The sequence below is a fragment of the Anopheles bellator genome, chromosome 2, assembly GCF_943735745.2.
Source record: "Anopheles bellator chromosome 2, idAnoBellAS_SP24_06.2, whole genome shotgun sequence".
Lineage (NCBI taxonomy): Eukaryota > Metazoa > Arthropoda > Insecta > Diptera > Culicidae > Anopheles > Anopheles bellator.
In genome coordinates, this window is record NC_071286.1 from 38,347,442 (window position 1) to 38,375,135 (window position 27,694).

General features: G+C 50.5%; 3 protein-coding genes across 3 annotated transcripts; all 3 read left to right on the forward strand.

The window, feature by feature from the left end:
• Window positions 1-4,310: 4,310 nt before the first annotated feature.
• Window positions 4,311-11,723, forward strand: LOC131207501 (uncharacterized). The gene is made up of 13 exons (XM_058200117.1): window positions 4,311-4,543; window positions 5,031-5,529; window positions 5,607-5,896; window positions 5,973-6,262; window positions 6,810-7,324; window positions 7,391-7,674; window positions 7,737-7,981; window positions 9,192-9,318; window positions 9,446-9,668; window positions 10,506-10,672; window positions 10,729-10,861; window positions 10,951-11,249; window positions 11,309-11,723. Exons 1-13 carry the CDS (start codon window positions 4,468-4,470, stop codon window positions 11,635-11,637), a joined length of 3,477 nt encoding a protein of 1,158 aa, XP_058056100.1. The 5' UTR covers window positions 4,311-4,467; the 3' UTR covers window positions 11,638-11,723.
• LOC131209478 (CLIP domain-containing serine protease B10-like) lies at window positions 6,766-8,092 on the forward strand. Its single transcript, XM_058202556.1, has 3 exons — window positions 6,766-7,303; window positions 7,391-7,674; window positions 7,737-8,092. The coding sequence occupies exons 1-3, from the start codon at window positions 6,813-6,815 to the stop codon at window positions 8,027-8,029; spliced, it is 1,068 nt and encodes a 355-aa protein (XP_058058539.1). The 5' UTR covers window positions 6,766-6,812; the 3' UTR covers window positions 8,030-8,092.
• A 5,116-nt stretch (window positions 11,724-16,839) lies between the features above and the next one.
• Window positions 16,840-18,032, forward strand: LOC131210753 (zinc finger protein 250-like). The gene has a single exon (XM_058204046.1). It carries the CDS (start codon window positions 16,897-16,899, stop codon window positions 17,815-17,817), a length of 921 nt encoding a protein of 306 aa, XP_058060029.1. The 5' UTR covers window positions 16,840-16,896; the 3' UTR covers window positions 17,818-18,032.
• The last annotated feature ends 9,662 nt before the right edge of the window (window positions 18,033-27,694 follow it).

Genomic DNA, 27,694 nt, shown 5'->3' on the forward strand with positions numbered 1-27,694 from the left:
GACCAAACGGTTCCTCCCGGAGTCCGGCCCGCAGAACAAGGCCCCGGGAATCATAATTTTAATTATTTTTCCAATTACACCGAAATATTTAACGAGTCAATTCATGTCGGCACGGTCCGGACATGCAACCCTTTTTCGGTCCGCTCTTCAGTCAGCAACGAAAACAAAACATTGGGAAAACGAGAGACGTTTTCCTAATTTGTGATGTTTCTTCCTGGTCCTGAGACGGTGGTGCTGGAGGTTTGTTTTCTCTCCCGAGCCTGGGGACCTGCGCCAACAACAGACATTGCCCCATGAGCCCAATCTGCCGGACGCTTCCGGCCAGAATGCCAACTGCAACCGGTCCAGCCTACTAATGAGTGATACATTGTGTTGACGCCGCGTCGCTGTCGACGTCGGCGTCAATGGGTGGCTCAGCGCGCTAACAATGGCCGGGAAGCGTGACCAGGATTTTCCGCCGGCCGTTGGCGGCGGATTTTTTACGCTCTACTCACCCAGCTTGATTCCAATTTTATTTATTGCCCAAGGCGAGGCGAAACACGCGAGAGAAAAAAAATCCATTCCCGTCGCGCCACGCGCACAACCCTTTGCTCCTGGGGGGGGTTCACCCATTTGACAATCGAAAACTGTGGAAACTGTAATAATTTGCGTTAACAATTCTCGGTTCGGGGAAAATGGGACAATGGGGGGGTAGTCTTCCCAGCTCTGGACACCGCCTCAGCACTTAATTACAGGCCAGGCAACGAGTACGGTGCTTGGACTTGTTGTCGAGTTTTTCCCAAATCCAGGGATGAGCTTCGGCTCCGGCAGAGAAGGACAACGGCACACTTTTAATTAGCCCCGTGAATCACCGAATTGCTGCACCGCACGCGATCGAATGAAAGTGACAGTTCGTGCTGATTTGCGCACGAACCGGGCGTGAAGAGCCCGCGATTTTCCGGCCCGCTTTTATAAGACGAACCGTGGGACGTCGGTACGGTGGGTACAACTCTGAGCTCTTAATCATCCGAAAGGAGGCCCGTCTGCCACAAAGTTTGCCGTCAACTTGTCGTGGAAGCGAACCATTTGAAACGGCTCCGCGGCTCCTAATCGGTTATTAATGCTGTTGCGCCAATGCGCCGTTACAGTGAGCGCCTCGTGAACCCTTTTTGCTTCGTTGGCGCGTTTTTCCAGCGAAGCATAACACAAATGTCCTTGAAGGACCCTTCTCTCACGCGCGCACGGCTTCTTGCCGCTAACCGTATTAAGTGGATACTGATTAATCGAGGGGTCCCTCTACTGACAACCCTTGACGCGAATATGCTACAATCAACCCCTTTTGCGGCTATCTGCCCACCCACACACGTGCTGCCGTGCGCATCCGGAGTGACTCCGAAGCCAGGATTCCCACGGCCTACAACCGGAATGTGTTCGTCCATTCGTCGTAACGCGCGAACGACAAGTGTATTCCCATTACTCACTTCGCTACGACAGTTCTTCCCTGGCCTGGCGAAGGCAGTATAAATCACAATAAAAAACGTGCAACGTGAAAGCTTCGTGAGAGGCTCGCGATACGCACGAGCCGCCGCGACCGGACGCACGACAAATGGCGGGGCCGAGGATCGATTTAAATACCCAACATCTTCTATCGCGAAAGGATTATTTATCTTGTACACGCTGCTGGGTGCGCCATTGTTTCATCCTATTTGGCGCCTTCATGATGGTGTAATCACTTTCGCATTATCGTCCCTCGGTTCCCGGACGACGCTCCGCCGTTCGCGGGGTGAGATAGATGAGCGTGTGTGCTGATGGTCCCATGTCTCGCCGAGCCCCGTGAGCACTCACTTCACTGCTATTAATTGAAAACACTTAACATAATTATTATTTGCCAACAGTGGACCGGACCGGTTACTACGGGCGTCGGCCAGGATCTAGGTAGGATATGTGGCGATTGGCGACCGAAAAGCTGATACGAAGATATTTTTAATTAATTTTTGGGACCAAACGAAGACCCGCTCGGGTTCGGCCCGTTTGTTAACACGATTAAAATCCGTTCCGTCTCGTGCCGCGCAGTGTTTGAAGGGATTATAACCTGTTTGCTTTAGATCGTGGCGCAAGCTATCAAAGCGATGAATGTAAATTGAAATTATCATATCGATCAGAGGTCCGCTCTTCACATGAATGAATAAGAGATTATTTTTGGAGTATTTATGAAATTGTTTGGGAACAGATGTGTGTGATTTCATATAAAAATCATAACGCAGGATTAGAGGCAAATTACGTCTGACGCAGCGCAACTGAGATAGCACAAAAAAAAACTTATTAATCGCAAGTACAACATACTATTGTTTTTTTTTACAACATTTACACAGAAAACCAAGATGGAGCGTAGCGTTTAAAATGTATTACATGTGCGATATTGTGACTCTCCCCATGTGTACTCTCCGTGTTAGTGGCGTGCTGTTGGCGACGAGGCTCGAAGCTCTAACAACGCATTTTCGCAAACATCCGAAGCTTGTAGGAAGTGGAACCGGTTCGTCGGAACCCAGCAATTTGCTTGTTTGAAATGATGATGGTGACGCATTAGTTAGTATAAATCCATCACCCTCTAAGCACCGCGGTGTAAATTACGGGAACTGACTTGGTTTTCTTGATTCAATTTCGGTTGATTTTTTGTTTTTTGTAAATAAGTGTACGAAAACGAGGGATAATTTTAATCACTAAAAGGCTGGAGTTCATCAACACAGAAAACCCTAAATATTGCTAACTTACCGACAACGAAGGATTCCCGTAGCTGACGCAGCCCACCGCGCGCGCACATAGCGGATTAGGTAGGGCCTCTATAAATCATTGACCTAATTTTCGGTGCAAAACGAGGACAGGCAGTGTATTTCGGAAAGGAAGTCCGCGAGCGCTGATAGCAAAAGGAAACATAATTAGAATTTGTACAAAAAACGGGCAACGGGTTTGGACTGTGAGCGATTGTTTTTCGGTTGGGCTCTTTAAAAATTTTGCCTAATACAAACCATAAATCACTCGTACTTAGTTCTCCGTTAATGGTGAATTTTTTTTGCAGTTTATAAGACTTTCCTTTACCTAGCCAAGGGTGTGTAGTCGGGACTGTAAAAAAATTTTCTAACATTAGCTTCTCTCCGTGAGTAGGATCCGTCAGGGGAAATATGAATTAAACAGCATTTATTCAAATTGCCTTCTTAAAAGCGCCTCTAGTGCTGTTTGTGTTATGCTTCATTGTATACTAAAATAAAAGTAAGAAGACAATTTTTTTAAGATACTGTTATTGTCTTAAATATTCTGATTTTAATATTTCGAGGAAGAATTGAAGGGTCATCTAATGGAATACAGAAAGAGCTGAAGAAGTTCCGCTGTCCCACCGCAAGACCTGGCCGTATATCAATATGAAAAATTACGACGGCAATTAGCTTGCATTTCGTCATTCACCGTCTCAAAATGACGAACGTAATCCGGGTGGAGCAGTTTTATACTTACGAACCGAATTCGAACCTGGCAGTGTTAACAGAATGACGCCACAATCGGCTATAGTCGCTAAAAATGTGGGAATTCAACAGTACAACTATCGGTCGTTGAAACTAACTCGCGGTTATCCAGGAGTAGTTTCACGTACAGAGTTATTTAGAACTGGCTACCTTAACGCACGAGATGTTTGTCTAAAAGTCGATTATATAAATTATGGAGAATGTTATTAAAAGAAATAACAGGACAGTACAAACTCCAAGAATTGAGGTTCACTTCATCAACTTAAAATAATATACAAGTGTCCTCGGAGGTACATAGTTTTGGAAACCTCCAAAAAGTGGTCACATTGTGTGCTTATAAATATTCTGGATAATGCAGCTGAATCCCAGCGCAATGCACGCAGCAGACAGGTGGGTCACCGCGTCTGCGTGACCGTGCGAATCTCATACAGTTTGTTGTGGTTTGTATTCTTCCCAGACTTCCCAGTAATTGTGGGAGCGTACCTCTCCACGGAGCCCAGGTGTCAGTTCATCAACCGGTCACAACGGTGGCCACCGTCGAATATTCAACCGGATCCCCGCGGGGACGTGTGATTGGCGCCGACCGTTAGACGGGAATTCGTGGACTTCCCCCTGGGCATCCAAGTGTGTTCGTGTTCGTTTGTCCATCCGTGCCAAACTGCCCCGTACAGTCGAACAGTGTGATCGACCGCAGGTCGGAAGCAGTGCAAAAAACTGGTATTGCCGCGAGTGACTCTATCGGCGTTCTTTAGCCACGCGGCGCGCGAGAAGGCACTTTCGGGCAGCGACTGGCGTTAGTAGTCGATCGACGCTCGATCGTATCGGATCCAGATCGGCCACTAGCTCTAGCACTTTATTGCGTGCGGCTCGGCAAGCATATACTTGGATTCCACGCGCTGCGTGTGTACGGAAGGACACAGATTGGACGCTGAGATTAGGAAAAGGCCGGAGTTGTCAAGGGTGTTACCGAAGAATGGCCTTCCGCGGAGGTTTTCTGCTGTCCGCGCTGATCGGTCTACTCGTGCTCGGTGTTTCTCATCAAGTGCAGCGTAAGTGTAGTCTGTAGAACCGCTGTGAGTGCATTCCCAGTGAGATCATGTATCTGTGACGGGGCCCCGGTTGGGACGTTTGCTTATTAAATTTGCACAGCTGACAAGCGTTTGTCTGCTGCCGTATGGAAACCCGATTTTTGGAACCGCGTCAAACACGCACACACCTGCGGTTGTGTCGCAGCGGTTCAGGCATGAGCTCGCAACCGGTTCCCGGGTGCCAATATGGTTCAGATGTTCCATTAGTACGCACCAGACGTTATCAACCAGACGGTGTGAGTGTGTTTTGATCTTCCGCAACGACGCAGACGGGAAAAAGATCAAGGGCAAGAGCAGGCGATAACAGGCTCCGTCGATTTTGGGAGTCGTGTTTTGCATAACACACGGTCCACCGAATGTTTCGATTAGACCCGAATGACCGACGACTACATGACGTTCCGTTCTGACACTCCGTACCCTCTGTTGCTCTTGTATTGCTTCATTGCAGAATGTAGGACCCCAACGCAGCTCGCCGGCCGGTGCATCTCCATCTACGAGTGCGAGAGTATACTGAGCTACTTCAACGGTCGCTTCCTGAGCCCGGAAGATCGGCTGTTCCTGCAGCGCTCGCAGTGTTCCGCTCTTAGTGGCGCCACCGGCCGTCAACCGTTCGTGTGCTGTCCGACTGACGGAGCACAGCCCAACGTTGGGACAACCCCCGTCGTAGTCGCCCCGACGGTCCGCACGACGGCCAGCCTCGACGCGCAACTGATCGGTGGTTTGCTACCGAATCCGAAGAAGAACGAATGTGGCGTTAGTATCGGAATGCGTATCTATGGCGGTGAGAACGCGGACATCGACGAGTTTCCGTGGCTGGCGATGATGGAGTATCAGTCGCGGAAGGGTGAACGGAAGTTTAGCTGCGGTGGCACGCTGATCAACGGTCGCTACGTCCTGACGGCGGCCCACTGCGTCATCGGGGAAATCGAGCGCAAGGAAGGCAAGCTGTAAGTAACTGCACCGATCGACTGTGGCGACGAGTCTAATCTCTCTCTCTCTCTCTCTTTCGCTGATCGCCCGTTAGTGTCGGCGTTCGGCTGGGAGAGTACAACACCAACACGGACGTGGACTGTGTGCAGGAGGAGGGCGAACAGATCTGTGCCGATCCACCGATCAACGTCGGGGTGGAGACGATCATCCCGCACCCACAGTACGACGAACCGTCCCATGCGCACGACATTGCGCTTGTCCGGCTCGCGGAGACGGTCGCGTACACGGACTTCGTGCAACCGGTTTGTCTGCCCCTGGCCGACTTCCGCCCGTCGAAGACGGGTGACGTGAACTTTTTGACCGGATTCGGACGAACACTCAAAGGTAAGTGCCGGAGGGCGATTCCTGTCGATCTCCGTCGGAACTAATTGGCTTGGGGTTCTTTCGGGGTTACTTTTAGCAAAAAACAGCGCCATCAAGCAAAAGCTCGCGATCAAGGTGTACGACCACGAGCGGTGCCGGCTAAAGTACGCGGAGCAACGGGCGGTGATAACGACGAGCCAGATCTGTGCCGGGGGTGAGTTCGCCAAGGACTCGTGCCACGGTGATTCCGGTGGCCCGCTAATGAAACTGCAGACCGTCTGGTTCCTGGAGGGTGTTGTGTCGTACGGAAACCGATGCGGGCTCGAGGACTGGCCCGGCGTCTACACACATATACCGGCCTACATGCCGTGGATACGCAGTAATATCGTGGCGTAGCATTAGGAGATGCTACCCTGCCAGAACCAGTGTGACAACCAAATGTGACCGAACAAATGCGTAGATAGTAAGGGACAGTACGTTTTAAGGATGGCCCCTCGCCGAAGTAGGACTAGCACAATTGACCACTGTGACGTTCTCACAGAATGTTGACTAAATAAACTATACAAAGTACAAGGCTAAAGAGAGAGTCCACGATCTGTTACTCACACCAACAAAGGTGATCGTCAGGAGTTGCAATTCAAGGATTGCCGTATTGCCATCCGAATCGCATTATCAACGGTCTGGTGGCAAGGCTGGGGTGTTTGCGTGAATCGCAAAACAAACACCCGGACCCGTTCCGGGTGAGCTGATTGCAATCTGCTACGACGTTCGTTGCGCCTGTGAGACTCGAATCACTACCACACAGGACTGCGTGGACCGCAGAAACCAGTATTGAACCGACTCACCTTGAGCGGGCCATCGGTTTCAATCGCAAGGTTCGATCACATTATGTAGCCCGTCGAGTCAGTCGATCGGTGTCCATCTCCCGGTCCAGATCATGTGGTTCGCGGTGCTGCTACTTATCGGATGCTGGGCCAGTGGGTCGCTCGGTCAGCAGGACGGTTGCCGGACGCCGGATCACCGCGATGGGCGCTGTGTGCCGTTGGTGGAGTGTAAGAGTGTTCAGGAAGAGTTTTTCCTCACCGAACGGGTGCTGAGTCAGGATGAGATCGATTTTCTGAACCAGCTGCGGTGCGCCACACCCACGATGCCGGTGACGATCTGCTGTGCCGATAACGTGACGACCTTGAAGCGGAACGTCACGGGTGGAAGCCGGGTGGATCTGCCGAACCCGCGAGCCTTCGAGTGTGGACTGGATTCGCTCGGTGATCGGATCGTCGGTGGTAACGAGACGGACATCGACGAGTTCCCGTGGTACGCGCTGTTGCAGTACGAGTCGAAAAAGGGCGAACGGGCGTTCAAGTGTGGCGGTTCGCTCATCAACGGCCGCTACGTCCTGACGGCGGCCCACTGCCTGGCGAACCGGAAGCTGGACGAAGGCGAACGGCTGTAAGTATACGATCGGGGTTCGGCAGCATCCTGTTCCACTGTAGCCATTTCTTTCCTCAAACACAGTGTGACGGTGCGCATTGGCGAACACGACACGACCAGCGAGCAGGACTGTAACGAGGAGTTTTGTGCCGATCCGGTCCAGGATTTTGGGATCGAGAAGGTGATCACGCATCCGCTGTACGAGAAGTATGGCAAAACTCAGCACCACGATATCGGGCTCGTTCGGCTCGATCGTGACGTCACGATGAACAACTTCGTCTCTCCGGTGTGCCTTCCGACGGTGGACTTTTCTCCGACCCGGAACGGGAACGTTACGGCCGTTGGCTTTGGACACACTGGGCGCAAAAGTAAGTTCGTCCGAAATCCTGTACCTCCTCCTGTCACTCACGCTGTCGTTCCGTCTCCACAGAGCACAGTGGGGTTAAAATGAAAGCATCGATTCCGGTGTACGATCAGGACGAGTGTAACAAGAAGTGGAAGAATGTGGAGATCATCCCGCAACAGCTGTGCGCTGGTGGACTGTTTGGGATCGATAGCTGCAGTGGGGACTCCGGGGGGCCGCTACTCACCCGACGGTTGTACTGGGTCCAGGAGGGCATCATTTCGTACGGGAACCAGTGTGCCCTGGAGGGTTGGCCCGGTGTTTACACGCGGGTGTCCGACTACATTGAGTGGATTAAGGAGAAAATTCGGGAGTCGTAAGGCTGACAGTGAAAAGGTGATCGCGGAGCCTTGACCAATAAAGGCAATTTATCTCAACATAGCCAGGTGTTTCTTTGGTGTTTCCGTCGTTTTCATCCCAAAAAGTGCCATGTTCGAGATGACATAACCTTGTCGGAAGTCTGTCTAAAGTATGGTTGAAACTCCCGAGCTCTTAGAGGTGCCCCTCGTGGGAACGATCGTCGATCCAGTTCACGTCCAATCAAGCCAGCAACCCAGGGAAGCTTGGTCCATGCCCGAAAAAACCGAAACACCAAACAAACCCAAGAGCCTTCCCGATACGGTTTTATGACCTCGCTAATGTCCGCTTCAGTAGTGATGGGGCCACCCCAATTCTAATGTTTACGAACGCGATCCCCACCATCCCGTGGGGGGCACACCAACGAGCGTGACCCAAGTAAAGTATGCTCGTCGGGGGCCAAGGTTCAATGCTGCTCTTTCCTCGCGTGGTGCTCGGGAAATACCTATCTGCTGCGTAGGTATTCCCGGGCGGGTATCAAGATCAGGTTCAGGTTCGCCGTCCATCACACGAGTCAGTTTGTCATCGTAAATCAGCGATATGTTGTGCCTTGTGTCGGAAGGTGTGTTGTGGTGGCCGCAAACGAAAACACATGGAGCCATCCACGGGAGCCCCGTGGAAATCCCTGTACGCAGCGATATGAGTGCCGCTGGGGCCATAAACACCGTCGCTTTTGCTAGTGTGTGAGTGTCGTGTCGTTATCAGCCATATCATCGGCCCGCGGAAGAGCATACGTGGTTGACAAAGTGTGTGACCACATCTCGATGCCGACGACTTAGACCTTCCTCAAGCGGAGCCTGTGCCTGTGTTTCGTTGGGCCAAAACGTCAGCTCGAGCTTTGCTGCGGCGCGAGGTGCTTCACATCGGCTTATTTGCGCACGGCTTACCACTCACGCACACACTCTTGGGGAGGTCTCACGATCGCGATCGCGGTCACTGCCGCCGCGCGCAGCCTGCGCGGCGCGCGTCGACCAGCTGTGTGGTCACTCATCCCGGTCGTGGTCGTGGTGTGTTGATTATGTTGACGAATCTCTCGCGGCACACTTGCGCGCACGCGGCCCCAAGAAGCGCCCGACGAAGTGGAAACGACTTATCAGCAACCCGGACCCGGCCGCGCAGTTCTAGTCGCCCACGGATAGTGCTCCCGACAAGATCATGGCTACTGAGGCGCGATCGCTACTGCTGCTGCCGCCGCTGTTGCTGCTCTGCTGTTTCGTCCCGTGCGCTGTGGTCGGTGCTGCCATCGACACAGGTAAGAGCAGAGATGAGTGCCGTCGCCGCCACCGAGCGATGCGAACCATTTCCGGTGTGATGCTGCGCCTTTGCGGGAGAGGCATGCGCACAGCTTCCGTCCTAAGCCGTCCGTCCTTTCCTTGCAGAGGAGGACCGACCCGTCTGGGACACGGTGGAAGTGTGCGCCATTCCGAACGAGAGCACCCCAGGCGAATGCCGACCGGCGGCCGATTGTCCGGCGTTCGCCAAAATCAATGACGTTTCCAGCATCGCCTCCGTCGAGCGGTTCAGCTTCATCAAGCAGCTCCAGTGTAACGGCACCGACTACGTACCCTACGTATGCTGTCCCCGCGGTAGCGGTTCCTACGTGTAAGTAAGCCCGTCTTGTGAAGGCCCCAGGGGAGTTCCGGGACTCCATGGTGAACCGAAAAGTACCCCCCGCGCAATGACGCAAACGTCGATCCGTCCGGGGCCTGTCTTAAGCCAACCGTAATGTAATTAGTGGCGGGGACTTTTTTGGAACCACCGGCAACATCGCGGCTCGGTAGTTTTGTCGGGCGCCCTGGGCAGCAGATCGGCTGATCGTCTAATCAGGCGATCGAAACACAGTGGGTTCTATTGATTGGTCTTGACAAATGGGCTGTGCAGAAAACACGCATCGCGCCTCGGCTACGTGAGCGTGAGAACCACCGCCAAATGTGACGCATATCATCGCGAACCTATCGTTATTAATTCTGAATCATCGGCCAATGGTCGGCAAGAATGGCCAGGCAGGCAGACACCCTGGCGACGGCATCGAGTGACGCATCTCTGCTCTGCTAAACCCTGTGCGCCTTCTAATGAGCCACACGATACCAGAATTTGATAGTCAAATGGAACTAATAATGCGGCCGGACAGCCGGCGGACGGTTCCAGGCGGTTCTCTATGACGTCTGCAGTCACCGGGTCAGAGGCCAGCGGGGCAACAGGGATCGGGTGCATTCAAAGCAGGTTACTGTGGCTGACGTTCACACCGAAGTACGCACGCGGCTCAAGGTCGTGCGGACAGATTGAAGATGTCGCCACCATCGTAATGGCTGGCGACATAAGGTCCCGTTCGGCCTCACAGCCAGCCGGTGATAAGCTCTGCAGTTTCGGGACTGTGTGACCCTTTCATCTGTCATGGACCTTATCACTCTCTCTCTCTCTCTTTCACTTTCTCACTAGGCAACCGTACGTGAACGAGACCATGGTGGCGAAGAATCGCATCGCTAGCCGGCTGGCGTTCGACGGGGACACCTGCGGTCTGCAGACCTACGTGGCGAAGATACGCGGTGGTCAGCTGGCCGAGATCGACGAGTTCCCGTGGATGGCGATGCTGCTCTACGAGCTGGGTAAGCCCGTGACGGGCTCCTTGGGGATGGATCTCAATCGGGGAGCTTCTGAGTAGTTTCTTGTCGTTTTTTGACAGACAATCGTCCTCTAACGCAGGCCTGTGGAGGCGCCCTAATAAGCCGGACGTACGTCGTTAGCGCTGCCCACTGCGTGACCGGAAGGAATCTGGAGACCAGCAAGGGCAAGCTGTAAGTTTCGGTTCTGTCTAATCTCATCAGATCCCCCCAGAAAGGTCACCACGGTGTGTTACGCTCCTATCGCCACTCCATCTCTCCAGGAAGGTCGTGCGGCTGCGTGAATACAACGTACACACGGATCCGGACTGTGTGGTCGAAAATAATCTGAAGGATTGCTCGGACAACAAGCTGGATCTGCCCCCGAAGCAGATCATCCCGCACCCGGAGTACAACCCGGAGTCGAGCCACCAGCGCAACGACATCGCGCTCATCCGCATCGACCAGACACCGCCGTTTACGGACTTCTTGCGCTCGATCTGTCTGCCGGAGTGGGACTTCGAGAACAGTGGCACCGCGGGCAAAAAGCTCAGCGTGTCCGGCTGGGGCCGAACGGACATTTGTGAGTTTGTGAGCATGCAGATCGGCAAGCCATTTTGTAACGCCTTTTTTCCTCTCTAGTTGCCGAAAAGCTCGGTCCAGACACGTTGAGTCCTATCAAGTTAAAGCTAAGCCTGCCGTACGTGGAACGGGAGAAGTGCAGCAAAACGTTTCGCCCGTGGAACTTTGTGCCGAGCGAGGGCCAGATATGTGCCGGGGGAGAGCGGGCTAAGGATACGTGCGCCGGTGACAGCGGGTCGCCGCTGATGAGCTTCGACATGAAGCAGGGCCGATGGTTCATCACCGGCATTGTTAGCCTGGGCGTTCGCCAGTGTGGCGTCGAAGGGCTGCCCGGTGTCTACACGAACGTGTTCCACTATCTGCCCTGGATTAGGATGTACGTGAAGTGACGCTGGATCGAAAGAGTTGGTGGCCAGCGGGCTGCAGTGTGGGGTTCCGATGTTTAGTAAAGGGAAATAAAATGTATGCTTCGTAACAGCTGAAAGCGTACTTTCCGGCCAGGAATATCCCGTCGCGAAATAACCTTGCGTGTGTAACCTTGCGTGGACGTAGCATGTCTGACCTTTGGGCTGGCCGGGCTACTGACGGTGCTGGCCTGAAACGGTGCAAGGTCAGGTCGGGCGCAGCGTGCTAATGAAATTGTGTGTTACTCTTCCGTGTAACCACGGCCGAGTGGGGTCACCGGGGCCGAAGTTCCCGCTGGGTGGCGTTTCCCAACGATGTAGGCCTGTGCTAACATAATCCTTCCCAGGCCATCGTCGCTCCGTTTCACAAAAAGTCGCCTAGGAGCTAGGAGGTCTCATGGTGTAGCATCGCCATAAGGAATGGCAAAAAGTAGGTTAAATCTTGGCAGGAACTAAACATTGTCCGATACGAGAACAGCTGGATCGCTAACCCGCCCGTTGAGGGAAAATGGTTTCTCATGATATATTGGATTTGTTTCTCGGTTCGTACCGATCGTAGGCCAGTAAAGTATAGTGTTAATTCCATATTATATGCATATGCGTATGCATGTTAATTCTTATGAAGCATCCAGAACTACTTTCGATAAGTTTTACAGCATGATAGTAAAAGAGTAAAATTTTCAAATTACTTATTCTTACAGTTTACGAAGAGGGTGGAGTTTTTGTTTATTAAAACATTAAAATTTAAGTAAAACGATAACATTCTACGTGTAAATTGCATAACTTTGGGCGAATAATATTTTTTTTACCAAAACTTTTGTAAACAAATAACCTGTAGAGTGGTTTCACCATGAGCATAAACATGCATTTGAAGCTATGTTCTTGTGGAATTGGGCGATTAAGACCCTCTCTCTGCCTACGACAGATAGTAAATCTTCCTCTATTTGAAATAGAACGTCATTCAAATTCTATTAATTTATGCTTAATTCCAAATATCCATTAACTGTGCCTGCTACGAAATGGCGAAACGAACAGCTTACCGCCGTTACTTCACTTAACCGAATTAACTGCCTCGCCATGGAAGCGTTCGACTTTCTCTGGCCGACCCGTGAGTCTAAACATTGCGTATGTCTAAACATTGCCAACGAGCGTCTCGCAACTGTAAACACCGCTCAGTGAACCCTCAGATTGTCTATTTTTCAATTTCAATCAAAACCTCCCGGGCCCGTCCGTCCCTCACGTCTTCGCGTCTCCGTGGAGTGTGTTTGGCTTCTTGTTGGCTTTTTTCCTGTTACTCACAAGATTTTCCGGATATTCCTTGACGGGCGCCGTAATGCGTCACTGCATCGGATGGGCGGCCGGATGGTCAACTCGGACGGGTAGTGGGTAGTAAGCATCTCTTCATCAGGATGATTACCGCGTGTGCTGAGGGGCTGACCGCAGTAAACGCAATGTCCAGCCAGTAAGTTCCGGTTGCCGTGGGTACGCTTGACTGGAGTTTATCGATTCTCTCGTCAACAAAACGGACTGAATGGACCGAGCGTGCGAGTCCGGGAGCAATCGTCCTACCGACATAAACGGCGTCCGGAATGGGACGAAACGGAGCAACGGGAGCTGAAGGTAAATTAATCTAGATGAAACCTTTCGACGAACCGACTCGTGCAGTCCACTGTCCACTAGGGGGGTTTGCCGAGGACGTTACGCTGCCCACCGTAGCCTAACAAGATGAAATCGACTTGTCCTTTCCCTGGAGGCGAAGAGAATAGAAAATACAGCCCAGAAATCCGGTACGCACAGTGCGCTGTCGGTGAACTGTAATTATGTGTCCCCCGTGGAAACGTGGCGCTCGAGACGTCTACACCTGCGGACGGTAGGGGACGTGCACGGCGGCAGTTCGCACGACAATGCTCGGGGGAAAATGTCGCAACGTCGTTTTTCCAATCAATTTCTCACGATTAGCACCGACGACGACGCTGGCTGGTGAAGCACATCCTTGTGGCCGTTTTTTTATTGTCCGATCCTTCCCCAGGACAACCGAAAGACATTCTCGGTCTCGGGAGCTTCCCCATCGCCATCATTATGTTTCATTTACTGGAAATTGGTAATGAATTAGATGGGCCTGTTGGACCCGGGCTGGGCCAGACGTCAGGGTGAGCCCAAGAGTGCTAAAAAATGGGCATCCTGCAAATGGTCACGTGCCGAGCCGTGGCCCGAGGTTGAAGTACACTACGCTGCAGGGCTCGCTGATGAACTTCCCGGACTTCCCGGGCCGGTCAACAGCGGTGTGGCGCGCAGGTTGAGATTTCCAACAACAGGACCTCTTCAGACCAAAAGCAGATAGGAAAAAATGTCGAAAAGCAGCTCAAAAAATTGGGAATCGTCAGGACTTCGAGTGTCTCCGGAAAGGTCGAAAGGGTCCGGCGCTCAAGTTTCCTGTACAAAGGCCTCCCAATTGTTGCTTGCTTCGGCGCTTCGTTATGGCTCCGAAGAGGCAACAGTAACCAGCCCGAAAGGGGATAAGTTTACAGTTGAACATAATCCATGGCCGCTGAATGGGCGGAACCGGATTGGTACAGTTGTCTAACTAAGTTATAAACTAGAGTCGGATGAATGCAAACGCAACTTTCAAGTCCGGCCGGCAGCAGCAGGGCATCCTCCAATTAGCATCAATCACCGTGCCTTCATTAACTTTCACCAGCGTGAGAAAACCCCGGTGAGTAACCGTGAGCTGGCCCGGAAAGAACCAGTTGCAGACGAGAGCCTCGCAGCATCCTTCGGGAAAAGTTGCTTCGAAGCACTGTCCTGGAAGATCTCTGGCCCGCGGTCGGCAGCTGACCAGTTCCACAGGGTTTCTGAAGGAGCAAATTTGATAAATTTAATTACACCAATAATCCTCTCACGTTTCACAATACCACAACGGGCGCAACAGCATCCGCGAGCCTGGGCTGAGGTCGCTGGGCGATTGGAAAAGTTACGCCACTTTCCTCGACATCGACTCCGGGGTGAAGTTTGGCGTAGAAAAGATCAAATTACAGCTAACGAGCAGCGTCGGTCGGTCGGGAGCAGCGACGACCGACGAGAATCCTCACGGTCAGCCTGCCGACCGAACGGGGTTCCTCGGGCATTCGGGGTCCATTTCCTTTTTTTCACCACCAGCATCCTTACGTGCGCATCATCTTTCAGACTTGGCTGAAAAGTGGCTGAAAAACACAGGCAAGCTCCTTAGGGGTTATCCCGGCCTATCCGGGGCTTTGGTTTGCATTTTAAAACGGGTCCGTCGCGCGGTTGCCAAGGATACGCGGCTAATGTCCGAGATAACGAGATCAGACGCACGACGTCCGACACCGCACACATGCCGATACCATGGCAACGTACGGGCATAAATTACCCGCGACGTAGAGAAATATTATTATGATTGAATTTTAGAACTTTCATCTCGGGATCCGGACCCATTGGCCGCGCCAAAGGGATAATTCTGCTCGGGCAGACAAAGAACCGTTCCGCTGATTATCACCCCAAGCTCCAAGCTTCAAGGGGCGATTGGTTTAGAGAGATTAAATTCGATAAGATATACAAGATGTCCACGGCACACGGTCGGAGCAGTTCCCCACAGTTGACCGTAGGAAACACAAAAAAGAAGTCCTGCTCGCCCTGTATCATGTTCACCCGTCGAGCCGGAGTGGGAAGACAAAAAACACGCAGGATATTCGAGGGTGCCCTCGGCACACCAGTTTGGGAAGGGTGACCGGGGTGACCAGTTACACCGGATTCAATCAGCGTGAACGACACAAAACTCCTCATTCTACGGCCTCATTGATTTACGGCCATGCTGCTTCTCTCCGGTGGGAAACGCTGCGTTGGCTAATGCTCCACGGTAAATAAATAGAAACGCACCAAGAACGCCACTGTCTCTGCTGCTGTTGGTTCGGTCTTGACGATGGTACAACGATCATCGACAGCGGCCTGATGTGCGTTATTTTTACAGATGCTGTTAATCGTACCGATGCTCGCCATATGATCGCCCGCCCGGCGATGTTTGATATCGCTTTCGCAATGGGCGCACTGCACGAACTGAGTTCCACGCTTCTGGCCGGATGATCTGGTCCGCAATTAACAATACATTACTCGAAAGGCCCGACGATTGTGGGCTGGATCGGTGGTGACTGGCGGTGGCGCTCGTTGGACATTCCGCTCATAAGGTTTAATTTTAGCTTCCGCGAACCTTTGGGTGACTAGCGTTGCCGAAAGTAATGACGGGAGGCTGACTAGGTCCAATTTCGAATGCTACGGCGATTGACTCAGCTCAAGGGAAGGGTTTTGATTTGAGAATTAAATCTCCGTTGATACAGCAGCCGGTAACGCCCGTCTAGCAGCTGGCAACGAGTTCGTTTCCTAAGACCAGCATGATGGGGGGGATTGACGCGGGACCAACAACTCTGCTCGGTAAAACCACAACGTTACAGAAAGCAAGAGAGATCAACATTGTTTCTTGCGCAGGGCCAGACCGCTCGGCTTTTCTAATTGCCGGATAAGAAAAAGGATTAGATGAAAAGTGGTTTGTAGTGTGGAACTTGCAAGAAAATGGAACGGTCATAATGCCGCCTTATTTTTATTTAACTTGGAACTTTATTAGAAATAAATGCTTGATTACATAAGAGTACAGAGATATTCCACATTGAGATTGCAGCTATTTAATATGTCTAAGGTATCAAAATGATTAAAGTGAAAATGTTTCGATTTAAACCAATTTAAATATTGTATGTTATGCCACGTATTATTGAGTCTTTTTATCCTACCTACAACTAATAACTAACAACATGCCGTCTTCGGGTAGCTTCGTTCTCTTGTTACTTGTTTCACAACCTTGACTAAAACAAAACAATTCCTTGAAATTCACTGCATTCGTGGAGTCTTGGTCATATGAAGCAGCCAAGTTCAATTAAATACTTCCCTTCATGATCCTGGATCTCCGGCACGTTCGCATCAAGGGTTACCGCTGCCATCGGATTGCGCTGTTTATTTTCGCTGCTTCTTCATCAATGAATTTCCCGTCGTCCGATGCCAAACGTCCGGTTGCCGCGGTTTGTCAAAGCAACACGCGCGACGTAGCCAGCGGCCGCCTCGAGGACCGAATTTTCCGTGCTCAAGGGGCCCAGTACCATTCACGACGCGAACGCGTGCGGCGGCACCGCGGAGTGCTGTCCGTGGTCCGTATTTTTTCCGTTCTTCTTCTTGTTTCGACAAATGGAGCTCGTCGCGACCGCTGCACCGGTGACCTTCGGTGGCGTCTCGCCGGCGGCCCACCCCGCCGAGACAGCTGATCGTGAATCACGGGCCAACGGCCACTTAGCCGGCGGCGAACCGAAGTGTTACATCTGTGGGGATTTGCGGTTCGGCTCGGAGCCGGAACTGGACCGTCACCTGGAGTGGCAGCACGCCGGCGAGCTGGTGCCGTACCGGTGCGCACCGTGCGGCTTGGACGGGTTCGTGCCGATCCGCTCGATGCGTGCTATAAATAAACACTTTGCCCTCCACGACGTGCACGAGCGGCCCCACGGATGCACGCTCTGTGCGCTGCGCTTCCGCTCCGGGCGCAACCTGCAGTCCCACGTTCGCCTCTACCACGCGGGCGGTTCGCGCAACGTCAAAACGTGGCCCAACGGCGTGGCCCGTGCTTCGGTGGAAGTGTCCTCCTGCCAGAAACGCCGCTCCGCCGTCGCGGGGGCTTCCCGCCGCGACTTCCAGTGCGTTCACTGTGGCGCCATCTACAGTGCTCGGAGTGCGCTGAAACGCCACGAGAATACGCACACACTCGGCGTGACGTACGTTTGCCGGGAATGTGGCAAACGCTTCGCCAAACTCGACTGCCTCACGCAGCACGCCAGGATCCACAGCCGGACACGTCCGTACGCCTGCGAGCTCTGCGGCAAGACGTTCATCCAGCTCGGACACCTCCGGATCCACATGCGCCATCACACGGGAGAACGACCGCACGTCTGTGGCATCTGCAATCGAGGGTTCCGCCACAAGACCGGCCTGACCGTGCACGGTCGGAGTCACTCCGGAGTGAAACCGTTCCGGTGCGCCGTCTGTGGCACCAGCTTCGGTGATGCCGGAACACTCCGGAAGCATGGAGCCGTCCATCGGACGAAGGACGCAGTGTAGCGCCGGGCATCGGGGAGCACTTCCGACGGCACGTTGCACCTATCAGCTGGGTACGGATGAATGCGAGCAAACGACACATTCTGGACCAGCGCCTTCCTACGACCCGATTGTCTCAGCAACTCGTTAACAGTGGTTCTAAAAATAATGGATGACCATATAGCCGGTGTGTAAGGGCATAAAAATGAGTTTTAATTATTTTTCGCAACCAATAAGCAGAACGAATAATGCGCTGGACAAAGTTGGGGATGTCTTAGTCACCGTTTTTTTAACGACTAAAACCTAGTTTAGCTATTAGGTAGGCAAATTAATTCGTGCGATTTTTTGCCGACATTTGTGACCTAACTTCTTATCTTTACTAGCTAGAACTTGTTATTTCTATGAGCTAACCAAAGACCCATTTTTCAATACTTTCATAAGAAGTAAATCCCATTCTCGCCGTTTTATGGCCAAAACTTTGCTTTAAATGCATTAATTGTTAATAATGGGATTGTCCATCAATCATTTCATTAGGTTTTGAAAGCTCAAAGTACACCACACCTATCATATCCCACCATATGCACAGCAAAACCGTTGCGCAATGAATATTTCGCTTTGGTTGCGATGGACCTGGTTAGGTAGGGCTGTTTGCGTCTAAAATTCTTGTAACAACTCCTCTTTTCATCACGAGTGACGATTCGGTACAAGAATCTCTTTTATGTGCCGTGCAAGCATTAGTGAAAAAGTACTCCCCGCAAAAACGCTTTACCAGGAACAAAACTTGACATGTTCAAATGCTTAAAGTAAGTGTTGTATGCATTTTAACAAAAAAAAACCATACTGCGTTAAATGCGTAATGACAGTAGCTATGATACACCTATTTCATAAAAAAAGTGTTAAATTTAGTGAGTCCATTCTAAAACCGCACGAATTAGTTTGCAGACCTAAAATATTTTTTGTGTGACCAACAACACAGCACATCAGAAACAATTCCCAAAGCCATCCACGACTAGGTATCACACTCTACACGGGGTTGGTTCGGGAACTACGAAACGATGTAGTGGCATTTGCTTACAAGCAGGACCAATAAAAAACCGAAACCGAACCACACAGCTGATGGACACGATCGAGCTCAGAAGCCAGTAATAAAACCCCCTGCATCCCACCGGCAGATGTGTAACGGATGTTTTCTGTGTCCAAAGGCATATTTGTCAATGCCGGCCCCATAATCTCGTATAGACGGTCAACGGAAATAACCATCTCACGGTCACCCTCGCCGAGGCGACGTTGGATCAGTGCCATCGCATCCATTAACAAACGAGACGTTGACGAATGCTAGCTGCATTCGCCCCGCGAATCCGGTATTGCAGATCACCTCGGCGCCTTGGCTTTTTGGAGACATTGGTCGGAGTGCCCCGTAAAGCGGCCAATGTTTGCACCGTTCGTTAGAGGATCCGAGCGGGCGACGGTCGTTGATGTTTACACGACTTCGTTATTCGATTAGCAGGATTTCTTCGGGCCATCGCGATTCATCGGGGATCACTGCTGCTCGATCAGCTCTCGAGAGTCAACCGCACTCAACTGGAAACGTTTGTAAATAAATTATCGTGCCAAAGGTTTATCGTAACTCTATTTTCATGAGTGCCAATTTGCATTGGCAGCCGGCTTCCTTTTATTAATACAGTGGAACTCCCCTCGAAACCAAAAAGATGACAAATGATCAACACCTCCTCGGCTGAACCACATTCGTCCGGCTCCGGCTCCCGGCTAGGAAGTCTCTCTAACGATTATTGCCGCATTATAGGCCAAAGTGCATGATGTCGTGGTAACAAATTACCGAACGCTGGTCGCACCATTTGCATACGCACCCGACTGAAGAGAGCGATTATGCGATCCGCGCACCCTTCGACTTGCGTGAAATCTGGGGCAACAGCTGTTTTTCGCGCACGCCGTTCGCGTATCAATCGGGTCAGTCAATTTGTATCTGTCAACCGTCAGCTCGCGGATTTAATAAAAACCCGGAAGACGGCAGTTAGAGCTCTATTATTCGTCGATAAATTAACATAATGCACTCTGGCAAATATTAACTTTCCGTTCCGTGCGGCGACGGATGGCGTCCGCTTTAACCCGGACGCTTCCGGACCGGGGAGTGGATCGAATTTTGTTTGACGAACGAGTGCGCATTTTTTTTCCACCGCTCCATCCTCTTGGTGTATCCGTTCTAAACGGAGCGCTCGAGTGAGTGCGCGTGGTCCATTAACTTGCTGCCCGAATTTCACCGATTACCATATTGCAATTGATTTTCAATAAAATATTCATTAATTTCTCATCAACGGCAGTTACGGAGGCGCCGTGAACATGTGACGAGCGGATGTTGCGCGGATGATGTTCCGGACCGGAATCTGAACCACGGCACAGCGAGCACCACTTTCCCATTTGGGGCCCCTCTCGGCCCGTAATTGCTCGATGCTTCGATAATCATTTTTCAGGAAATTAGTGCCACGAGGCGAGGATGAAGAAAACAAATGTTGCCACCTTCTGGTATTACGCAGGCTCAGGCTGAGTAATGTGTTTACTCCACATTATCCGGAAGCGGATCAAGGAACCTTTCACCGGTGCGAAGCAAACACCACGTGGAAGCGGTCGGGGCAGTAGTAGTTAGTGGCACTCGTGTAAATAAAAGATGAAAACGTCATGTTTTCCACAGTGATTTGGCTGGCAAACAGGCGAGCAACGCAGCATAAGTCCCTCTCCAAGGGCACTAAGGGAAGGCCGCAGCGTGAAAGGCCACTTCAGTGAAACAAAAGCCCTTTCACGCTCCTGTGGCTCCTCACGAGGGCTTTCGCTGTCCACACGGCCGGGGGGCACAAGAAGAAGCAAAAGAAGCAGAAGAAGCAGAAGAAAGGACACTTCACACGACACGGTTTCCTGCGTTTGTTCGCACTTCGCCATCACCTCGGAATCACCGCTGGCCTCCGGTTTGATTTGCGACAGCGCGGGGAAGTGTCCTTAGCGTTGCGCTTCAATAGTCCTTTCCGGATGCAACGAAACAGTGAAAGAGAGAGAGTGGGGAGTTGGAGAGGGCCCCATTCGACCTCTTCGGGCCTGTGCCACTACACAGGACGCTAACGATTTCTTTTTATCTTACGAGCGTCGCAAATTACGTCAAACACACACGCATAGTCCGGGCCGGGCCGGAGCAACAGCCGATCTCTTAATGGCCGTGTGTGAGTGTGTTTGGAAGATGAAATAGTACTTCGAGGATAACGAGGACAAGTGGACGGTTCCTGACCGGCCGCGCTGTGAAGTTTGGCAGCTGACGATTTACCTTTATGTTGCTGCCAACTGTCTGCCGGCGTACGCATGTTTATGATGCATTGAGCATGTAAGGATCTGTGAATATTTTATGATACGACTAAACGACACGTTATCCTGATTTCGGGAGCGAAAATGTGTGGCTCTGTATTATTCTGGACAGCACTTTTAATATTTACAAGGGGACCCAGGCGCCCTGAAGAAAAGTTGCCGTATGGAAGCATTGCATAACTTTGGGAGTATTTTGGAATTTCGAAATTCGAATTTAAGAATTCATAGGTAGTTAAAAAGATTCTTTAAAATGCTTCGGCAATTTTATAATTTCAACATTCTGTCCTATTACTTTTAAAAGATTTTTGTTGAAGTCTCAGTTTGTAGTTTGAATTGAATCAATCCAATGCCACCATAAAAAGCACGTCTGATAAGCGTAATCAATTTTAACGTACGGCAGACACAAGTTTACTCACAGATAACATTCAGCCTTTATGAAATTTTGCGAAAATAGCCGCACAAAACCCGAAACCCTCGATTCGGGGAACACCCCCAAATCGTGATGTTATCGGCATGTTTACCTCTACGCTGTTTCCTAGCCCGTGCGTGTCCTTCTTTCGATCAGAGCTCCTTTCAGCAGTAAACATCCGTTTCCCCGTAATCAGCAATTTCGTTTGTTCGATTGAGTGAGTGGTGTTGACTTTTTCGGAAGGAATCATCCCAAAAAGACCGACACGAAGACAGCAGCGTGTGGTGGACTTTATTGAAGTGGTTCTTGAGTTATGATTATGCCTGCCCCCCATCAGGCAAATCCCTTACGTTAGGAGGTGGAACTGTCGTCGTGCTCACGTTGCTCGTAGCGAGGACTGCGCCTCCCATTATCAAATGCGGACGACATCGATTAGGGATTAAAATGTGAGTGGAGGAAAGATTAGACCTGACAGCCGGGACAGGCAGACAGGGCAGTATCGCACAGAAAGACAGGACAACGACGGACATGGTGCGCTTAGGCTTTCCTTTTCGTTGTACTGCTGGGCTGGGCCGGGTTATCCCTAAGCTACTTGAGTCATAGGCTAGAGTTTCAAGGTCCTTGTCCGTCGGTTTCAATCGCGTTTTCCTTTGTCTGGCCCATCCATGCGTTGTGCGTACCTGGGCGACTTCGAACATCTGCCTCTCTTTATATCCTTTGGCCACCGCGACAAGAATCACTGACCGTTACGCAGCTCGCGGTTGCTGGTTGGGCGCGCAACGACTCATCTGTCCGCCATCAATCACGCGAAGTCCACGCATCAGTCAGTTCGGTTGGCAGCTGGTGGAAGGCGCGAACCTCGACGGGTCCCACGGTAGTTCGCCTGTTATCAAACAGTTCGGACACTTGAATGCTATTAGCAAGATGGATGAAGCGGTCCTCCAGGAGCCCGGTGTTAAAACGTCTCCAGAAAGGGTCAGTCTCGGTAGTCCTTCGGCTATTAATAACATCATCAGGTCAGTGTCCTTTCGGAACGGTGCGGAAAGTGTATCCTAAACACCCGGGCCCGTGGGCTAGGCGACCAGGTAATGTTGTGACGGTTTTAAAGGATAATTACTTTAGAAGGGGCGCTCCGATGGCGTCGACCCCGATTCCACGATACGTTGAGACGAATGGGCTGACTTGTGCCGCTTCATGGTGCAATATGTTTTGATGTTTGCGTGTTAATATCGTGAAATGCGTCCTCTGGGGTCCCATCTGTTCCTGGGTCAGCCCGGGTTAGAACGGACCTTGAGAGAAAGGTCCTCCGAAGCTTGTTTGCTGTCGGGGTTCTACCAATAAAACGGACAATCAACAGAGCATAATGTGTGTCCTGTACCCTCGTTGGGACATTCGAAGGGACATCCATTTCCGATACATTTAATGACAATATCGATGAGTCCATCAATAATCATTTTCACCAGCGAGAGCGAGAGACCGCGCCCATGAGAACAATAGTCCGCTGACACCGGCCACTTGAATCTCGATCGCAAATAGAGTGTCGAGCGGCTGCTTCTCAGGTCCGTGCGGTACCCCTAGTTTACACCGACGAAACCTGCGGAGAGGACATCGATGAGAACCCTCCCTACTTCTGTCACTGCTGTGATTGTTCCCTCCGGTGCTGGAGCCCTCCTCGGAAGGACTCCTAGGCTCCTGGGCTTTCCCCGCGACTTTCACCCCACGGGACTGGGCTCTCGGGAAGGCCAACTGCAGCCGTCAACCGTTTAACTGTCTGCCATAACTTGATTGAGGGGCGATGATTAATTGATCACAACACGGTTCGCAACATTCGCCACCGAGGAAGCCGAAGGCCAAAGGCCCTGGGCGAACTAGAAATCCTGTGTCGTTCGGCTGTGGAGGGCACAGCGACCCACGGGACTGCTGGCACTCTCCCATGACGAGCTTCGTCTGAATCCCTCCCTGAGTCGGTCGCGAATTGCCAGATTCGCGGATTTCATTCCATTTTTCTGCCGACGTGGTCTACAACAATACACGACTCGATACATATCTTCCCGGATTTGATGGCCGTGGCGGTGTGTATGCAAAATTTCATTCCAACCCCGGGCGCACATTATTGCCTCGGCACTCCCCGGCTCAGCTCCTCGGATCTAGGCCGGATCAGGCGGGGCACCAGCAAGGATATTGAAATATTTTAATATTAATAATTTCATCAATCCCGATTATCGTAGGTGCGTATCGGTGCCACGTCGATAGCGTCTTGCATTGACGGCGCAGGAGCCGTCTACGTTCCGCTCGACGTGCGAAGGTTGACGACAGCCGACAAAAAAGCGTGCGAAATACTTGCCGCTGGATAGCTAATCGCTGGAAGCCATCCGGAGCCGGTTGGGAAGAGATTAGAGAAAGTCACCCTGTGACATCGGGGGAAGTGTTCTGCTGGTTGCTGAAGGCAGGCAGCAAAGGACGGTTCACTGCACGGGCATTGAAGTTGTGGAATTTTTCATTACCCATCGTGGGATGAAAGGGACAAGGTGGAACGGGCGTCAGGATATCCGCCGCTAGGTAACTTAATAAATGTGTGAGTTTTTCGTTATTGAATTAGTGAGTTATTAGCACAATGTAAGAACGGGAAAAAATGCGTTGCATTTGTGGGTTCGGCATTATTGAGGAACAAGTTTGATAAAAGGGCTCATTCGCCAAGTTTTCTGGAATCGCAAAACAACCCAAAATCAAAATCAAAATACGAAACGAATAAAATGAATAAAAATGAACGAATGAACAATAATAAACAAATTTCGGACCAAACCAAAATAGCATAAAAATAACTACCATCCTGTAGACTCTAGCAATAAATAACAAATAAAATACCTGTATTCTAAATTCTAACATGAGGAGACAAAAACAAATAAAGTGGAAGAAAACAATGACAAGTGACAGCTAACTTTTACCTTCAAAGAACAGAAAAATTTAAGTAATACGAACTTCAAAATAGGAATTAAAAATTGAATGAAATGTTTCACACATAAAAAAAAACATTTGTGTATTATTACGAACTAGAGCGGATTGATAGGAATTGATGTATTTCCCATAAGAACCGAGGGATCGGTTCAACGGCAACGAATGTTTTAACAATGATTCAACATAATCTACTGAATCGTTTTCCGTAAAAAATGTGCGGTTAAAGTACAGTAGAATACATTTTTAATTATAGGAAAAAAGTACACAATGAAAGAACAAAAGAAGAATAACCCAGAATACTATACATTCATGACAAACATTAATAAAAATAATAGAAAACTTAAGAAATTTTAAAAGAAGGAACATGAAGGCAAATAGAACACACCATCGAACTGTAAGTAAACTTGAGGCTTGCGTTATTCTTATTATGTCATTAGATCATCAGATCATCTCGGTACGATTGTTGGAGACTACCATTGATTTAAATAATGCTTTAATTTAGAACTGGCGTTGCTATCTTAAGTTCGGGACAATGTGCATTGTACAGTGTGAATCTAATTTAAATTAAACCCTACAGCTGATTAGCATGAGTTCCGTCAGTGATGGTTTGTATCATTTCCGAAAAATACAACCGCTACGCCCATTCAGCCCATAACCACCACGACGTTATCTTGTTCCACTTGATGACTTCATAATGCCAAATCAACAGGGCCAGAGCTGCCTGAGCACCCTGCAAGCTGTGGTTTCCGGATATCCGGATGGCGGACCTCAGGCGTCACGGCGTCGGCCAGGGTTCGGGCCGAGTCTGCCGAGTGAAAGTGATTGATAAGATTTTCCGCACCGTTGACAGCGCGGTCCCTTCTCTCGGGCGCGGCTCAATACAAAAACCGTAAAAAAAACACATCGAATGCCAACTGTAACAGAGCCACGCAAATCTCAAGAGCCCACGGGTGGATTTCGTGCGGGCCGCTTTGACGGAGTAATTAAAGAAATTTACATATTAAAACATGCATGCGACACGTCAAGCCACCAGGACGACGGTTGGCTGGGTAGCCCACCGACCAGCAGCAGGGCAGCAGGCAGGGCGACAAACGAACGCATAAAAAATAAACATATTTGGGAAAATCGCAGCCAAACCGCAGGCCGCGAAGGTAGAGAGCGGTGTCACTTTCACCGACGCGCCCGTCGTCAGTCATGCGATAATTGAATTAAGTGGAAAACCCTTTTCCCGAACGCCATCGTTGGGTTGGGCCGTTTCTGATCTACGATTAAGGCGGTGGGTTGTGGCGCTTTTTTCACCACTCACTTTTCGGGTGTCACTTGATGGCTGTTGATTGTAACGCAATCACGTTCCTTGTTCCAGACAGCGCGCCTATTAGCAGAGGTTATTCGCCGGATGGGGATATTGCCGTGCGGTGCCCAGTGTTTGCCTTTGATCTTGGCCGATAATTTCGGGAAATCAAAACCGGGAACCATTTAGATAACATTGGATAATTAAGTGAAGTAACACGCCAAAACGAAAGCATCATTTATCAACCAACGCGGGGTCTGGGGAAACATAATAGCGGGAATTTATGCAAGTTGTCGGGCTAAATGATCAATCATTCTGAAGACGCTCCTGGGAACCTGGTAATTGATTTAAACGGTGTGAAAAGTGTTTAATTGTCTCTGGTGGGCACAGCACGGGTAAAGGTTAAAACAACCAGCCATTCATTTGCATCAGATTAAAGACTTTCACAGTGCCTCAGCCAAAGTGCCCAAGCATTAAAGAATGCCGGAATTTGTTTTTGGTGTTCCGTGACACATAAAGAAAAAGCTAAACAGAAAAAAATACTTTCCCATACCGGGAATCGAACCCGGGGCTTCCGGTTGTGACCCTTCCTAACCACTAAACAATACAATATGAGACCCACAAGATACAGCAAAACCACCAGAACCAGGTTCCAAAGGAAAACTCGAACAAATTTCTATTTTACATTATCTTAATTTATAAGAGGTTCTTATGTAAAATGTTGCTATAGACATGAACAGTTTCAAATATCAATCTCCCACAGTATTTCAGTAAATATGCCGAAGATATGACCAAATACGGTCACCGCACGGACGTAAACCGGGAACCTTTATCCCCCAAGCTTACCTCCTTCGATAGCCGGTTAGGTCTTCTTTCCATCTAAGGCAGCACCGTCTCGGGCTAGGAGAGAATCAAAATTATTGTTTTACGCTTGTTTACACCCCATAAACATACAGTTTATGAATCGTTGAATGGAACTTTGCTCGAGCACTTTGGTACGATGCCGCGAACGCGAAGCGTTTGCCTAGGCACCTAGGAAGTTATGTTTGGCTGGTGAAAAATCATCGTGCCAGATTGTAGAACTTCTGGCGTAAACTATCGGGCTCCGGGTTCGGGAGCAGGAATCCGGGAGCAGATTATGATTACGAATTTATTATTTACACTTTCTTTCCGGCAATTCCGCCAACGTTTGAATCGAAACCCCCGGTGCGCAGCAGACGAAGAATCGGCGAGTGAAGCGCCGAACAATGACGGAATCGATGAATGCTGGACGACCGGTGGAAATCCGTAATGAAAAGCCCTTCAGCACCGCACTTAAGACGTTAATAAATCTACCGGCGGCTGAGCGAGGCGTTTCAGGACCCTGCGGAGCGGCGGAGTCCCTTCGTTGGTTCTTCCCGCGGGGTTCTTTCTTTTTGTGTGAGTCGCTGTCTTGTGGAAGGTTTTACCATTCAAATTCTTTTATTTCGGTCCCTTCGCGCGAAGCGCCGCGCGGACCTTTTTCTTTTGGCCATCGGAGATTGTGGAGTGGTTTTCGGCGATGCCATTGAGCCGGAGCCCGAGGAGCTGTTGAGCATTGAATTTAAATAATAATAAATCGTCATTCAATATGAGAGAGAGAGAGAGAGAGAAAGTTGCGCGACCCAGCGCCATTCTTCTGGGGGTAGCTTCAACCCCTCGGTGCCCGTGTTTGGTGCTTTCTTTCGCTGAAAAGGGTTGACTTTCTTCGGTGGCCACCGGAGCTCAACCCCGGCGCTGTCTAGAGGATCGCGAATAAAGAAAGCCCTCCTGCCCGGGACTCTCGAAGTCGAACCCAAAAACTAGTGCCGCGTCGCGAGTGTGCGCGAGTTTCAATAATTTATAGATTTTGATTTATTCAT